Source organism: Nylanderia fulva, unplaced genomic scaffold (genome assembly GCF_048542155.1).
Source record: "Nylanderia fulva isolate GAGA-0341 unplaced genomic scaffold, ASM4854215v1 Scaffold2, whole genome shotgun sequence".
Lineage (NCBI taxonomy): Eukaryota > Metazoa > Arthropoda > Insecta > Hymenoptera > Formicidae > Nylanderia > Nylanderia fulva.
In genome coordinates this window covers 623,466-640,657 of record NW_028190263.1, presented here as the reverse complement: position 1 = coordinate 640,657, position 17,192 = coordinate 623,466, and the positions used below count along the sequence as shown (strand labels likewise).

General features: G+C 26.6%; 2 protein-coding genes across 6 annotated transcripts; both read right to left on the bottom strand.

The window, feature by feature from the left end:
- Nucleotides 1–863: 863 nt before the first annotated feature.
- LOC114945386 (EF-hand domain-containing family member C2) lies at nucleotides 864–6,350 on the bottom strand. Its single transcript, XM_029321615.2, has 14 exons — nucleotides 6,102–6,350; nucleotides 5,751–5,915; nucleotides 5,495–5,645; nucleotides 5,045–5,268; nucleotides 4,642–4,884; nucleotides 4,236–4,462; nucleotides 3,963–4,154; nucleotides 3,741–3,883; nucleotides 3,194–3,390; nucleotides 2,667–2,806; nucleotides 2,478–2,591; nucleotides 1,810–1,989; nucleotides 1,631–1,733; nucleotides 864–1,020 (listed from the first exon to the last, which is right to left on the bottom strand). The coding sequence occupies exons 1-14, from the start codon at nucleotides 6,156–6,158 to the stop codon at nucleotides 868–870; spliced, it is 2,289 nt and encodes a 762-aa protein (XP_029177448.2). The 5' UTR covers nucleotides 6,159–6,350; the 3' UTR covers nucleotides 864–867.
- Nucleotides 6,351–6,622: 272 nt separating this feature from the next.
- Esyt2 (extended synaptotagmin-like protein 2) lies at nucleotides 6,623–17,099 on the bottom strand. Of its 5 annotated transcripts, none has more exons than XM_085482208.1 (17): nucleotides 17,017–17,099; nucleotides 13,952–14,344; nucleotides 13,707–13,847; nucleotides 13,505–13,581; nucleotides 13,350–13,416; nucleotides 13,134–13,279; nucleotides 12,884–13,004; nucleotides 12,626–12,796; nucleotides 11,133–11,230; nucleotides 9,712–9,760; nucleotides 9,546–9,635; nucleotides 9,388–9,474; nucleotides 9,152–9,310; nucleotides 8,916–9,068; nucleotides 8,716–8,839; nucleotides 8,264–8,546; nucleotides 6,623–8,165 (listed from the first exon to the last, which is right to left on the bottom strand). In XM_085482208.1, the coding sequence occupies exons 2-17, from the start codon at nucleotides 14,294–14,296 to the stop codon at nucleotides 7,838–7,840; spliced, it is 2,439 nt and encodes an 812-aa protein (XP_085338334.1). In that variant the 5' UTR covers nucleotides 14,297–14,344; nucleotides 17,017–17,099; the 3' UTR covers nucleotides 6,623–7,837. The 5 variants fall into 5 exon arrangements, with proteins under 5 accessions (XP_085338334.1, XP_085338332.1, XP_085338335.1 ...); XM_085482206.1 differs by having other exon boundaries at nucleotides 16,755–17,097; XM_085482209.1 differs by lacking the exon at nucleotides 11,133–11,230 and adding an exon at nucleotides 10,461–10,552 and having other exon boundaries at nucleotides 16,755–17,097.
- Nucleotides 17,100–17,192: the final 93 nt, after the last annotated feature.

The window sequence follows — 17,192 nt, the reverse complement described above, 5'->3', positions numbered from 1 at the left end:
ATTGTTACTTTGCGCAAGCACGATTGCGCACATTTATTGATACTCATAAATCTTTATTATTTTATGCAGCATATAAATATATATAAACAAGGATTGATATATAATTCAGCTAAATTTGTATTTTAATACGATTCTTTATATTCGCGAATAAATAATATATATTCGTGAAAAACGTGACGACTGACATAAGGTCTCTTTTCGCGTAGACCATCGTTGGAAAATGAACTTATCGAAATTACACTGTTTTTTCAATATATATCCTTGATAGAAAATATATCATTGATACACAATACAATCATAAAACGTACGTACCTATTGTATTTTCGTATTTCGACGAGATCTTGAAATAATCGAAGATGATTTCGATTGCTTTCGCGCCACACGAGAACGCATTTTTGACCGATTAAAGTCGCGATACTGTTTTTATTTACGACTGCACGGGATATGTTAGGTTACGATTCAATATATGTTTAAACTAGACACTAAGCGAGAGATTTTCAAGAATTTTTCATGACAGGACAGATTTTACTTTTACACGATAACATTACGAGGAATATATACGCGAGTCACACTTGTATTTCACACTTTATTTATCACAATTCGAAAGAATTGAAGGCGCGACCTGCGACATTCGAAGTATCAGAAAACAGCGGCAAATGTCAGATGCGCCAACCGTAAAAATGAGCGGCAAACTCAGACAGATCTGCCAACGTGTGAAAAAGAAACTGTTTCCTCTGAGAAACAAATTCTATTGGCTATCGACCATTTTGGACAAAATATTGCGTCCAATCACGAGAGAGATTTCCATGTTACGAGATTATTAATTGTGGTATAACATATATAATAGTTATATAAGCCATGGTTGTTTCAATGCGTTAAGTGCGTGAGTTGCGTTTCTATATCTTTGTCGTTCTCTGTCGCGCTCTCTTCTGCCTTTATATTCAAATCGCTTACGAATTCGCACCAATTGATTCCCTCTCCACATTCCGGCTCTTTTTCGGATGCCCACCAGAGTGATGTCTGCAAACAATAAATGCGGTATACATCATTTCTTTTTTGTTCAGTTCTTCTGTTAGAGAAAAATAATCTCCAAATAATCAATACGAATAAAATATTTCAAAAAATAAGATAGATCACACATACGTATATACATGTACGTTATACATACATACATACATACACTATATATATACCCAGTAAGCAAAAAATCATTGCTATAATGTTATTTTTGTTGGCAAGTATATAGTTTTTAACATATGTATGCAACATCATTATGAACAAACTTTGACATCGATTTAGAGATTTCGGTAATGTTGAAATTAACGTTTTTAAAATATTTTATTAATATTTTGAGCAATATATGTTATTAAATAATATTTTTAAAACATTTATAAAACATCAGTTAAAATATTTTTTTAGAATATTTATTAATAATATTTTAAACATATATTTATATATATAAAACATTATATCATAACGTTTAAAAAATTTATATAAAATCAACATTATAAAATGTTGATTAAATATTTCTTGCTTACTAGGTATATATCTAGAAAAAAAAATATATATATATATATCTAGAAAAAATATATATATATATATATTTTTCTAGATTGCTACAAATATGTACCTTTATATTTACAGGTGCAGCAGGTGGTAGAGGATCGATTTTTATATTCATAAATTGAAGCAAGTCGTTGTAGTCGATTTTACCATCTTCGGTTTTATGCAAGCTATTGTAAGAATCGCAATGTGTCACATACATTATTAAATTCAACGTTAAATTGCGTAAAAAACAATTTAACTTACTGATCCAACATGGAATTTAATAACTCTACGTCGACAGGAACTCTGCAACCTCGCAAGATCGTATACAGGGATTCTCGAGGTAAGAATCCAGTTTTATCTCTATCCCAATGATATAAATCTTCTTTTAAGCGATCGAGACCATGCCATAGAAATCGATTTAATTCTGTGTGTAATAATTGTCTGCAAAAAAAAGATATCAATAATTTATTGATTTTAATATTGATTTCATTATTGTACGAGAAATCTTATCTTAATTAAATTTTTTAGAATATATCAAGATATTGTCATATATTTTTTCTGTGTGATTATTATTTTTCTTCTTCTAAAAAGAATTTAATACATACCAAAAAAGATAAAATATGAGGAATTTTTTCATAGTCAAAATGTTGAGAATTTAATTGTAAACATTTAAAGATTAAAAAATAAATAAGTTAAGAAAATTATAAATAATTTTATAAATAATTATAAATAATTTTCTTAAATCTATCTTTTAAATGTTTACAATTCAAAAATTCTCAACATTTTGACAATGAAAAAATTGTTCATATTTTATCTTTTTTGATATTATTGTTTAGAAGAAGAAAAAGAATATGATAATCACACAGAAAAATAATATATGACAATTTTGATACATTCTATAAAATTTAATTAATAAAATTCACACGTACCTTACATATTCTTTGGATTTATGTTCGATTTTCTCGTGAGATGAATAACATCGGGCAATCGTAATTATTTCATGTTCTGTAATTTTATCTCCCATATACCGATGTAATGCTTCTCTATAAATTGAAAAGAAAATGAATAAATCACGAGTGCACATAAAAATATAAAAGTATTTTATTTTTATTACGCACTTAAGCTTTTCATAGTTTAATATTCGAATATCATCTTTCGTATCTTTAGATGGAGTATACGTTTGAATGAATTCATTATAGACTGGTTGTAAACTTTCTCGAAGTTTTTCCATTATCAATTTTTTGTTTGCTTTAGGAAACTGTAATATAAGGAGATAATTATTTATTTTTCAATCAAATATGGGATGGAGTAAAATAAATAGAATTAAATAGAATTTAAAAATTATAAAAATTAAATAATTAGCTTTTTTCTCTTTGAAAATTCAAATTTCTATAATATTTGCAAAAAGAGCTTGAGAAATTTTAATATAAAGATTTACTCTAAATATATTTCAAAAGAACATTTTGAAATATTTAAATCTTTATATATGTTAACATTTTTCAAGCTCTTTGCAAATATTATAGATATTTGAATTTTGTTTGGCTAATTCAGAAATAGATATTATATCGTTAATAAGAAATATTTTTATACTAAATTACTTATCTTTATTATTTGTATGTTAAAATATGAATATGCGTATTCAAACCTTGTTGCAATGTAACTCCATGTAACGAAGGGCATAAATATCCGCAGATGTAATTTCGAAATAAAAATCATACAGATTTAAGCAAGCTCCTATATAAAAATCTTGTGGTTTATAGCATTCCGGTTTTTTACTCGTAAAAATATCTTGATCAGGCAACATTATCTGCATTCGTTTTTGAAACAGGGATCTCTCAAAGCCTAATTTAAATTTAAAAAATTTTTATATTATAAATTTGGTCATATATTAGATTTAAAATATATTGTATTTGAAATCTAATTAGATTTCAAATTAATTTGATTTAAAATTTATTATATTTTAAATCTAACATATTTTATATATTACTTTTCTATATATATTCTAATATTATGCAAGAATGTTTATGCAAGATTATTAATATTATAGTAATATGATATGCATTATATTTAGTTTTCTATTTAATTATAAAGATTAGAAAATTATTTTTTCTTTTCAATGTTATTTTGAAATATATTTAGTGTAAATTTTCTATATTAAAATTTTTCAAGCTTTTCATTAACATTGTAGATACCTGAATTTCGTTTGGCTAATTCAAAAATAGATACTGTATCGTCCATGAGAAATACTCTTATAATGAATTGTCTATCTTCGTTATTTGGAATTTTCGATATCATTTTTGCTCGAAATCTCAAGACGTGACTATTAAAGCCCTGCCTGAAATAAAAATAATGATAATAAATAGAATTAAATAAAAAAAAGAAACATTTTAAAAATATTTTACTTTTTTACTTACTTGTCATGATATAAAAACTTTATGAAATCTGCCTTGGGTGGTTTTGGTATCATCGTAAAACAATTGCCAAGAGAATCTTCGTAAGAGCCAAAACCATTGTAGGGTGGTATGTATTTCTCTATTGTTTGACATAGTTCATCATATTTTCGAGGTTTTATTAAAGGTGTGAAATCATTTAAACCATATTTTTTTCTGAAATTATTAAAAAATGCACAAATTAATTTTTGATGAGAATACGATACGTTTTATTAAAAAATTTCTCTGGTCATTTACCGATAATATTCCTTCGTAAAAGCATCCATGTCTGTGATAACAATTTTTCTACCAAAGACGTTGATCTCTGCTCCGATACTCAATTCATTATCTTTATAATAATCGGCATAAATTTGGCCAGTGTTTAGAGAATCCACCATGTAATAGCCCCGTCTTGTATCTTCTCCTAAGACATTTAAAATCGTAAACCGATCTTCTGCGCCGATCGGTTTTAATCCAGTGTAAAACTAAAATCAATTTAAAAATTAAAATATAAAATTGTGATGTTTCGATAATTATTGGAACATAATATACAATCTATGATTTTATAATAACATATAGTGTAAAACAAAGTGTAAAACAAAAATTTATTAATATAAATTTGATGTTTTTGTGTTAAAATTCGTGATAATTATACTTGTCGTACTTTCGGTATTTTCATTCTTTTGACAAACATAGGACCCGAATCTCTGCCAGCATTTGTCGGTACATTTTCTTTGATTTCCATTGTATTATTGGAGAGATAATAATGCAGTTCGAGATCATGGACGATGCCGTATAAACTCTCAGTATCATCCCAATATCCGTAAAATCGGAGTACTTTTCTGTCGTACTTTAAAAAATTGCCAAGAGTATCCACCATACGACTAGGTTTTTTTGGAAACACTTCCTGTAAATAGAAATAATATATAACATAAATATATAAATAAAAATTAGTTACATATAGTCTTAATATAATAACAAAACAAATAAAAATATATTGTGTACAGTGATTTTATATTTAAAATTTAATTTATTTTTCAAGCGTGCGCTAGAAACTTTGTACTTACAACTTTTCGAACTTCAGAATACGGATCCTTTGGTATATCAATAGGATCGGGTACTGGTATTCCCATACGATTAAGAAATTGCCTTGTAAATTTATCACAATCTACAATTTTATACACTCGTCCATGTATCTCAGGTTCCTTGCCCACATTTAAATCAAGTATGTCATAATATCTGTACTTTACTTGATCGGGTATTGGTATTCTTTGACGTCTAACCAGAATCCCTTTGCAAAAAATTATTATAACAATTGTAACTATTTTTTTTAGATTTGTAATTACAAATGTTTATCATTTCTATACTTTGATTTTTTCATCACGATGTCTGTGCGCGTTAGAAATAATAAAATACAAATATATAAATATAAAAATTAAAATTAAGTATACATAAAATGTTGCTGCTAACAGAATTACGATAGAGAAAAATTATAAAAATGAAATGCACCGTTGAACCTTGCTCAAGACCACTATTATCCACAGACGGCTCTACAATTTTCATCGTTCCATCTTCTAGAAAAAAACTGATGTTCACTAAGCGAATGTGAAAGGCCGTTTTCCACTTTTCTTGGACAGTTTCTTGGAAAAACGCTTTAAACATGAGTCTCTAAAAACACAAAATAAAAGTAATAATGTTAATTAAAATCAATTTACAATTTTTAAATTAAAAAATTTGAAAATTTCCATTTATCTATTATATATTTGATTATACTTGGCCATCATATGCGAGCCATGGTGGAATTTCTGGCATCTCTCCTCGGGGATAAATGGATGAATAACGACTGTAAACGCTTGTATCTGCTTTCTCGGATAAATAATATACTCCATCGTGTATCTTGTCGAAATGTTGGCTTTTGTGAAATTTAGTTTTACCAAGCTGCACAAGATATACACATATTTGATATAAGCTCTTTTTTCGTATATTTTAATATTATTTTATATTGCGCGTTTTTTACGTTGAAAAGCTATATATTTATTATATATGCTTTTTTTTACAATTTTGATATTAATAATAATGTGACATTTGGTTAATTACATACGTAATAAATATAAAAGCACTTACGTTCTTGTCGAAACTAAAACCTGGAAGGCAAGGTAATATTCGCGATGTCCGATGCATACTGATAAAAAATTCTATCAATTTACCATTAAATTATCATATTAAATTAATTATAAATGATAGAAAAAATATACACGATGTATATAAAAATTTCTTCGTGCGAGAATATCACCGACAGGAAGTACCATATTTACATTATATCTGAGTTTCTTGTTTCCTTGGTGATTGTTAGATCTATACAGTGTAATGTGTAAGAAGAAAGCGCGAAGAATGGAAAAATAGAAGAGAAACTTTGTTTAAATTAACATAATCACTTTTTATTTAATTCCTAAAAGCATAAAAATAACATTTTTATTTTAATTACAAATTTTATATAGATGCAAATAATTTTAGCAACAAATTTTTACGATAATTAAGAAATATATATATAAACATATATATAGATACACACATACATCTTATATTTATATATGATGTAAAACAGAATTGGAAATTGTTATAAAAATATAATTATAAAGAATATATTGAATGATACTAATACATATAATATTTATTATTCTTAATTTCTGACACTGTAACTCGTTACCGAATATATTTATACATAGATGCATTTATGTGTTTGTGTGTGTAATATTGCAAAATCTTTCTGCAATATAAATATATATAAAGCATATATTTTAATTTGCTTTTTTAAAAATTATGCCATATTAAAACTATATGAAGTATATTATTAATGTATTAGTTTTAAGCTGTATCTTATAAAATCTGAACCATGTGTAATTAGTATAATCATCTATTTAATCGCTTATTAAATATCGCAATTAGTAAATACATTCAACTATCTTAGTAACAAAGCAATATTGAAATAGTATTGAAACAAAGTAAAGAAAAACAAGAGAACACAATTGTAATGCAATAATTTCAGTGATTAACTTTTCATAATATCATTTGTTAAATCAATTATAATGTATACTAGTGGTATTATTCAGATTATTCTATAATAATATGTTCTATAATATTATATAATGTTGTGTATTTTATACCGAAATATAATCATTAATTTAAGCATAAAGCAGAAAAAAGGAAATGTATTTATTCAATATCAAGGAATGAAGAGAAATATATGGAATGAAGAAATTTTCAATACTCCTTACGCGCATTTTAGTTAATCATCATTACGATTATACAATTGTATTCTCGCAGAATAGTCACTCATACTATTTGAGATTCACAAATATAATACACACTGTCAAATGTGTAGTATATTTAATTAAATCCAATGTCAATTATTTCAAACCAATTTCTAAAAAATATAAAAAAATTATAAAATCTATTGAAATTCAATTTCTTTTTTCGTATTGTTTTACAGTTATTGTTTCACTCATTTTACAGATCAATGTGGAATAGCAAGTTACACGACTAAGCTAGTCCCTCTTTTTATTTGAAGGAACAACACTGTAAATCGGATCGTTTCTATACCATCGGACGGCGTAAGTACAAATATTTAATAAAATTTTTAAAGAGACCTCATATAGCACCGTAATAACTTATTTTAATATATATAAATCGTTAATTTCATAACATAACATGTTTAACAGAATATTATAATATTTGAAACTTCAAATATTATAATATTTGAACTTTCATCGTTTGTAAAAATTGTTCAGTGGGAATTTAAGTGGCTGTTTCGTCAAACAACCACATAAAAGTCCAAAACCCCACTTACTTCTCCCTTTTTTCTAGTCTTTAATTTCCGGTTGTAAATCGTGCCAAGTAGTAATGGCCTTTGAAACGTCAACTTCGTTTAATTTCACGTGAAGTTGTCCCATCACATTGCTTCCAGTCGACAGCCAACCCTTTTGAGTGCACACAGACACTTCTAATATTCGCGTGTTTAAGTCTCCCTGTGAGACCACATATTCGAATTGCTCGTCGAATGTTGGATTACAATTATCCTTTATTACAGCAGTTTTGCGCTTCGTTTCTTTGTGTCGGTCCGGCAAAAGATAAAGTTTCACATATGGATCCGGTATATTATGTGGATCATTTTGAGGGAGCGGCAGATTACTGTAACATGCAATAATACAGCCATAGATATTAATTAAAAAATATAGAAGAATATTAATTAAATTTATTATGTGACGACGTGATATCGATTAACTTACGCAATTTTATGTACAACAACAATAAGTTTCTGTCTCTGCATACTATAACGTAACGTCAATTGTATTCTGCCTAATTTTGCTTCGCCTTGTCTCAAGGATGTCATGCTTAAATTTCTGTGAATAAGCTGAGGACTTGCGGTCAAAGAGGTTGGAGCGCTAGTGCTAATTATTAATTCCTCTTCTACTGCTGCCGGTTCCTCAGATACAAGTGCGGATCCAACATTACGAGATTGATTGTTGACTGATTCTTTTGAACCCTGTCTTTTAAGTGGGCTGGGAGGTACTGTAAGAAAATGTATTAAATATAATCTACATTACATCTGTCATATAAGGATTTAAAAAAGTGTTTTATTGAAAAGATTGAGTTCTATTCAATTTAAGAATGTAAAAGAAATTTCGGGGGGATTTATTAATGTTATATATGTTATATATTAATATGTGATTCTACTCACCACTAGAAGATAACGCATTACTAATGTTAGACTCCTGACGTTCAATTCGTTTATTTAATTGATTGATGTCGTGATCATCGTCATCTTCTTCGGAAGTAGGTTCAGGCTGTTCGTATTTCAAGATCTGCAAAAGCAAGTTGTTTTACGCATTTGATAATTGTATTATGAAATTCTACATATACATATTTTCTATAACTTACATTTAATGACATTGACATTACAAGTTTACTATCCGCTTCAGCCATTTGCAGATCGTATGGCTGTTGGGTTACTTCTAAATTATTTTTTTTCAAAAGTAAGGAAAGCTTATAATTCATTTCCCCAACTATCATGGCAGTTTTCTCATCTGTGATCTAAAATATGATGATTTTTAAATTGTTATTAATAATGAATCTTACATTTCTTTCACATATTCTTTTAAAAATGCGTAGGACACCTTTATATGTAAAATGCCAGTTTCAGGATTGCTGACTAAAAAGGTATATCCTTGTTCCCATACTGGATCACAAGAACGTGATATAGTAGGAGTTCTTTCTTTCTTTCCACCGATTCCTGCTTCCAAATAGACATCAGGTTGTTTATTTCCTCGAATGCACTATGCATACATGTAATGTGATATTAATCAATTTATTAAAAACAAATAACTTTTCTTACATATCATAGTTTACATACCGGTAAATTTTTAGCAGAATCAATATACAGGGTAAGAAGGGCTGTACTCATCGATGTAACTCTAAGTTCCTGAGTTTCTATTAAAGCCTGCATAAGAATTCAAAGTTGTATATATAAGCATTAATGTAGAAAAATACATTTTTATTTTTGTTACTTACAGCTTTTAAATCAGAAGGATTTTTTGAAAGTTGTAACCATGTTAATCGCAAGTGAACCATACCATGCTTTGCTTGTTCTAAAGAGACCCACTAAAATAGAATCAATTTATTAAAATTATTAAGATAATATGAATGATTACTTTCATGAGATACATTTTATACTCACTGTATCGAGTGTGCCTTTTTTCTTCACTCGATTAATTTCAATAGTAGCTCTGTCAACAATTTGAAATAAACAGATTTTTAAACATCCTTGATTATATATATACAAAAATTTTATTAAATTTTTAAGAATGTTATACAAAATTAGTTCAACAGTTTTAAAGATGAATGTTTTTGGCAATAATGATGTATAGAATCACTGAACTCACACAATGCAATACAATATATATCCATAATACCATTTTTACGAAGCTTTCATGCAGCAATACTGTAATTATTTCTGATGCAGTTTTATAATTCTGGCTTTAAATAATGATATACAAAAGCTTCATTGCACATAGTAAATATATTTATAAAACATGCAACATTTTACAGTATTAACTTATTGCATAAATAAAATAGATGTTTCAATGGACGTATTTAATACATAATGAGAGTAATGTGGTGACACGAGAATAATTCTTAACGAGAATTTATTGAAATTTTCATGTACCAGATTTTCCGTATATATTTTAAATAAACGGCATGCATCACAAGTACATGATTAATGCTTACATTTAAAATATTTCAAATATGCTGCAGTATTTCATAGAAATAATTCATATAACAAGAAAATGCAATCTTTCAAGCGTAATCTATCAGAGTGGCAGAGTATTCGCGCATATACTAATTTAAATTTCTATACAAGTCTTTTATAAAATGCATCATATTCGTCTGATCTAAGATTGGTGTACTTGCTACATTCAGCAATACCTGCCAAGTGGATCATCTTGAGCAGCGTTGTCTTTGTCAAAGAGCTGGGCAACCATCGTGTTGTAGGCTCCCAAGCCCTCTTCCACTATAAACTGTCACATAGTCTATTTTAGTAATTATTCTTATTAAGTCACCTGATTACTCTGATCAATTAACACAATGATCGAATTAATAAACGTAGAATGTTTTTTTGTTACAAAGAACATTAAAAAAAAATAAAATATTTAAGTTAATTATAATTATATTTTTAACAAAAAAGTTAATAAAGTACACATAGATTGTATTAGAATATTTAAAATTGCTACAACTATTCAAAAAGTACAACAAAAAAATTAATTTTGATGATAATTCCAAAAAATTGTAATATATATTTTTCGTTTTTAAAATAAAAAAAATAAAATATGCATTCGTGCAGCGCGCGTTTAACAAGCTATAATATTGGTACAACGTTAGTAAAAATAAATAATTTAAAACAGTGATAAAAAGAGAAAAGATAAAAAAGTCTATTTAATTATTTATAACAGATAACATATTTTATAAAAATATAAAAATGACATATTCGGACAATAACATCAAAATTAACATTTATATGTTTTAGTGCATATCTGTAGTTTCTATAGTTAGTAATGCATTTGCACAAGCATTGCCCCATTCACAAAGCATAATTACTACCTGCCAAGGAAATCATCACATAGTACCCCAGGGACATTTGGATCCCAATCCCAAAGAGATACCACAGCTTCTTGTATATTGTATAAATTGATTATAGCCTGTATGTCAATATTATGACGTATAACAAATATAAAGATGACATTCTTTTAATAATAACCATATAATAATAATATATCTTCAATTAATTATTTTTTCTTTAGTTTATGTACTACATTGTTAATTATAATATATATGCCATAAATTCTCATAAAAAAATGAACATAACATATTCTACCTCAATTATAAATATGTCTAAAATATAATATGTATGTACATAATTTAATCTGAATGGGACTATAATATGCTGCTAAATAGATAAATAATGGTTAAAATTGTACATTTCATAATATGATTTAACTTTTTGTTTAAAGCATTAGTAAAAAAAATTAACAAATTGGAAAATATAAAATCAACATGCATTCACAGATATCACGAAAATATTCAAATTAACAATATAAATATTATCACACACCCACATGCAATAGCTTTATGGATGAATAGAATAAATAAATTTAAAATAAATAATTTCAGATTAATTATGTATGTACAATATAATAAATTATATATAAAATTATATAACAAATATATATATATATATATATATATATATATATATAGACTGAAAAGAGTATATTATTTGGAAGTAAGTTTTATTTTATTTGAAATTTTCTTTTTTCTTTTCTTTAATTAAAATTTTTTTTTAAATATTTTTTCTTTAAATTTGTTTTTGTATGATTAATTAATGACAGTCAGAAATATTTAAAATAAATAATGAAAGAAGATACAGAATGTTATGTATAACTATACCTTCCAAGACTTTCATCGCCCTTAGTGTCATCATAGTCCCACAGCAGTACAGTCAGTTGCTGCGCAATGGCTGAAGGTACGGCACACTAATCCCATATAATATACACATCACATACACACATACATACCAAATCATAGAATGACATTATATTAATATAAACTAGAATATATTTTATCTGCAATCCGAAAAAGGTAACATTGAACCATTAAAAGTAAGAGAAAATAGAAAATTATTGTAGAAATCGTTTTGAAATAAATGTCTGCAATTAATTAGAAGTTATATGTGTGTATGTAATAATTATATATGAAAGCAAAAGGGTTGGCTGCTTGAATAATGTATGGAATATTTAGTATATAAAAAATACTTATATATATTTATCAGAAAGTTAACTGTGAAAGTTAAAAGTGTTGTGATAGATCCAATTGTATCATTTGATGGATTAGCACTCTGGATTAACACGAAATAAAATGTGTATAGGGTATTCTTCTAAAAGTTCGCTTTGTAAATTGCGGTATTTTTTCTTACCATATCGAAGACCTTGTATTGTATTTTTTTGAAAGATACATGTTGATAGATTGTGGTGAAGCACATGCATTGAACGTTATATATATTTTGTGCTTAACTAAGTATGAAATATTATACATACCTCACACCAAAAGTCCCACTTTGGATTAACAGTATTGTCAATAGTTTTCGTTCTAAATTCCTGGGCACCAACATTTATTACGGCATATGGATCAGACTTGCCTTTTCCTAACATTCCAATATCTTTCTTCATCAAATGCTTTGCTTCTACAACGTGAATTCTCAGAACGCCCTTAAAATTAAGAAGAAATACATGAAAATATTTTGTAAAAAGTAATAGGTACATAATATTTGTTATAAATATTATTATATATTTTACTTCAGGTTCAGGCATTTTTAAGGATTCTATTGGTACTTCTTCACTTAATGGTATAATTATTTTATTTGGCAATACAACAATAGCAGCTACTTGTTCAACAATCGTCTTCCTTAAAATTTCACTGAAAGAAGTACAGTGTTACTTAAATTTCGTTTAATTAACAGTAATGCTATTTAATTATTTAAATTGAAAAATTTTAAATAACAAATAACTATAATAACTTTGTATATAACTTTGTATATAATCATACTTGAATCCAGGTAAATCTAATACATCAGCCATTCCTACTAAGTTGAAATTGATAGTAGGATTATTCAAATAGAATATCTGTACACCTCCAATTAACGGCATTACAGATAACATAGGTTTCATAACAATTCGTACCAAACCACGTATCTGAAAATATTAAATTTTTATTAAAAATTATAGGAAATATTCTACATAATCGAGTTTTAATATTACTTACTTGAAAATCTTTAATACCGCCTTTAATATTTCCAACCAAAAAGGTAATATCACAGTCACCAGCATACCTACAAAAATACAATATTTTATATTAAAATATATATATATATTTTTTTAATATTAATATATTATGAAAAAGAGCAATAAGATACATACATAATATCTGCATCTAAAATAATCTCATTTCGTGAAGTATTTTTATCGTACACTTTGATTCCATAAATCTTTGGTGGCTGTAAAAAATCACTTATGTAAATTTAAAAAAAAAAGATATATACAAACATATATTAAACATATATTAAATTATAAGTATAAATATTAAAAATGAATTGTATAAACGTGTTAAATTAAAACTTACAATACGACCCAACACTAGACGATCAAATTGAAAGCCTTTTATTTTATATTCAGTCAATTTCGCAACAATTGATGGTTCTATATTTTGTTTACATAGTTGACGAACAAATTGATTCATGCTTGGCCACACTTTATATAAAATCTGAAAATCAAAAAACATATTGAGAATTTCAATTAATTTTTGTTTTAAAAACAGATGAGATATATCCCATTTATAATATAATATAAATAAACTATAATGCATACTCTGTTTAACCATTCAGCTCTATCAAAATCAGGAAAATACACCCATGACGGTAATTCGTCTATTCGGCCCATAATCAATACTTTTTCCTTAGCCATTGCAGTTGCTTGTGTTGTAAGCATTCTCAGCTCGTTATCTTTTTTACATTCTGTTTTCCATACGGAAAATGCGATTGGCACAATCAACCAAGCTATGCTGTAATTAAGATATCCCCATCCCCAGATGATACCGGCTGCTGCCACTTTAGTTAAAAATGATACAGTTAACGAGCCGACATTCATATATGGCCAAGTAATTGGTTTAGAAACTTTATTATCAGAAGTATTATTTTCTGAATCTCCTTCCATTATCAGTTATTATTATTATCAATTATTATCAATCGGGTCCCAGTTTTTCTGCAAACAAAAAAAATATGCAATCGTTTTTATTATAAAATAACTTGAAATATTTTTATTCGTAGAATTTTATACAAATATCTAATGTACGAGTTATATTTAAATCAATGTTTGCTCTTTAAATAATTATTATAGAATTAAATAATTTTTTGAAACATTAAATAAAAATAAATATTATACTTGAGAGAAACTACACAATAATAATTATATACACATTTTATCATTGATTATTAAAAATAATAACACTACGTTTCGCATGCATTTGTTTATTATAATTTATATTCATTAAACAGAAATATAACGTTATCAAGATCGCTGCAAAACTTTGAAAGATTTTACTTTGAAATTGCTCTATTACATAGTTAAGAGAGGAGCTCTATCTGCACATTAAATTATATCAATGCAATTTACGATGACCTTAAGATTTAAGAGAGAACGAAAGAGCAATTTTGATGAAACAGACTGGCTCATAATATATCAACCTTGCCAATCAAGATATGCAAAGTAGCAAATGTGATAAATGTATGTCGTAATCAAAAATATTATATTCTTATTATAACATATAATTAATATTTATACAATATTTTTATTACAACACAAAATCAGAATATTTATACTTTTATATTTACAGATATATATGTTTATCAATATAATTAAAAATAATTAAAAAATAAAATTTATAGTGCTTAGAATTAAACATTTTGTTATTTATTATGTTATAATACATACACATATTTTTTTTTACTTTAAAGAGTTATTATTCTTTTACCATTTTTATATTATTATTACTATCTTTATTATTATATTTATATTTTTAGAAAACGTTTATTGTCATCTTGTAAATATTAACTTTTTAATTCGAATTTTCTGAGACTAAGAACAAATAAACTTTACATAATCTTTTATTATTTTTTTACTTTTATTATATTTTTTATCACATTTTTTTATCATAAATAAGATAACACGTTTTTTAAAAGTTTATTACGAAATAGAATAAAACCAGAGAACGCAATTAATGTAATCATACTATGAAAATTATTCGTTTTCTAGTCTCATAAAATTCGAATTAAAAAGTTGTTGATAATTACAAGATAATAATAAACGTTTCCTAAAAATATGAATCTATAATAATAAGAATAGTAACAATAGTATAAAAATGATAAAAAAAATAATTCTTTGAAATAATGCATGTATATAAATAATACGATAAATAACGTAAAATTGATTAACATATGAAAAACGAATTTTTTCGTAACTCGCTCTATAATCTCTGATTCATAGCAATCCAGTTATTATTCGCATTTATCACTGCACAATGATTCACACGACGATAAAATATTAATTACAGCAATTGCAATCGAGTTGATAGAAATGCGATCCGCATTTGTGAAATGGTAACAATTACAAAAATCGATTCTCCAAACATAAGGGAATAGAATTTGTTTCTCTTGTTGTGAAACAGTATTTAGGTAGCTGAAATCTAAACATAGCTCAATCGCTCACGAGATGTATATGCATATTATTACAGATGTTCCATTTTAACATTATATGCGTATTCAAATATTCTGAATTAAATCTGAACGATTCGTATAAACAAAAGTTAGAACGCAGTAAAGTTGAAATTTTTTATTTATTATATTTTATATTTTATTAATGAAAAATTATTAATAATTTATTAATGATTAAAATCCATAAATGTATAAATAAAAAGAAATTTAGTTTGATAACGATAGCATCGAAATATTTAATATAAAAGAAATTTTTTAATTATTGCAGATCTATAATAAACAATTTTTTATACAAATTTCTATATAAACATGTGCGAAATTTCAGATTATACATACTTTTCACTGACCATTTTAATACAAGAAAGAATCGTATCAAGTTTACATTCAAATTTTGCTATCATAAATCAATTTAATTGTCTCTTAAATATCATTTGTAAAAAAGTGCAAAGTGTTACAAAAGCGATTGCATATTTTTTAGCAAGGATTTCTTTAAGCAAATTTAGAAAAGAAAGTCTTAAAAATTTTTGTTAAGAAAAGATTTGAATCGTAAAGGAAAAAAACATAATTCTCATATGGGTTGACAAGGTTACCAGTTCTATTATTGGAGTAGATTTGACCTTCCAGAGTAACATCGCGAGATATTAAATTTTATAATTTTCAAGCATTTGTTTTTCATCCACATTTCACAATTGGAAAAACATTTGTTAGAAATATAAATATATGCAGAAATAAAAACGTGAATCTGAATTTAATCGAATGTATCTTATAAGCGAAAAACTAAAAGCATGTGTAATTATATATATATGTACAATTTTATTATATATTATCGTAATTATGTTCTATAATTTGTGTCGCATAGATCATAAGTTGAGTTTACAGATATTTAATTTTTTATCACAAACCTTTTCCTCAGGTAACCAATAATGCGTACTTATATATCCAATGGAAATTTAGATACACGTCATTAATTTATGTATCGCTCCTCGCCCATGTCATAAAATGTTTGTTTCCAAAAATTCAATCGCTCGCAAAGGATGAGTTAATGCATTCGATAGGTTGGACGATAATAAGATAATCAGCGTACGGCATTAGTGTTGTTTGCAGCAATTGAGGCAATAATTCGCATCCTTAGAATCGAGCGAGATATACGTGTGCGTATTCTACCTTTTTTTAGCGATGATGACAAAATCGACAAACACGCGTGCGAACATACAGATTACCGCTTCGATACTGCTCCCTTCTACCTAACCAAGACGCGGACCTAACTACTAAACCGGAATCGCCCGAAGTGCGGCGAGACAGCGCGAGTCGCGCGAGTGACGTCATGGTCAGCTGATCGC

What these genes read in the sequence shown, in the direction of transcription:
- LOC114945386 (XM_029321615.2), bottom strand. Translation starts at nt 6,158, where the DNA reads ATGCATCGGACATCGCGAATATTACCTTGCCTTCCAGGTTTTAGTTTC. An exon ending in AAAGAATGAAAATACCGAAA is followed by an intron (nt 4,463 to 4,641) that starts GTACGACAAGTA and finishes AATTGATTTTAG; the next exon opens with TTTTACACTGGATTAAAACC. An exon ending in TTTACGAAGGAATATTATCG is followed by an intron (nt 4,155 to 4,235) that starts GTAAATGACCAG and finishes TAATAATTTCAG; the next exon opens with AAAAAAATATGGTTTAAATG.
- Esyt2 (XM_085482208.1), bottom strand. Translation starts at nt 14,296, where the DNA reads ATGGAAGGAGATTCAGAAAATAATACTTCTGATAATAAAGTTTCTAAA. An exon ending in TGTGATGATTTCCTTGGCAG is followed by an intron (nt 9,761 to 11,132) that starts GTAGTAATTATG and finishes AATTGTTGACAG; the next exon opens with AGCTACTATTGAAATTAATC. An exon ending in GTTGTTGTACATAAAATTGC is followed by an intron (nt 8,166 to 8,263) that starts GTAAGTTAATCG and finishes TGCATGTTACAG; the next exon opens with TAATCTGCCGCTCCCTCAAA.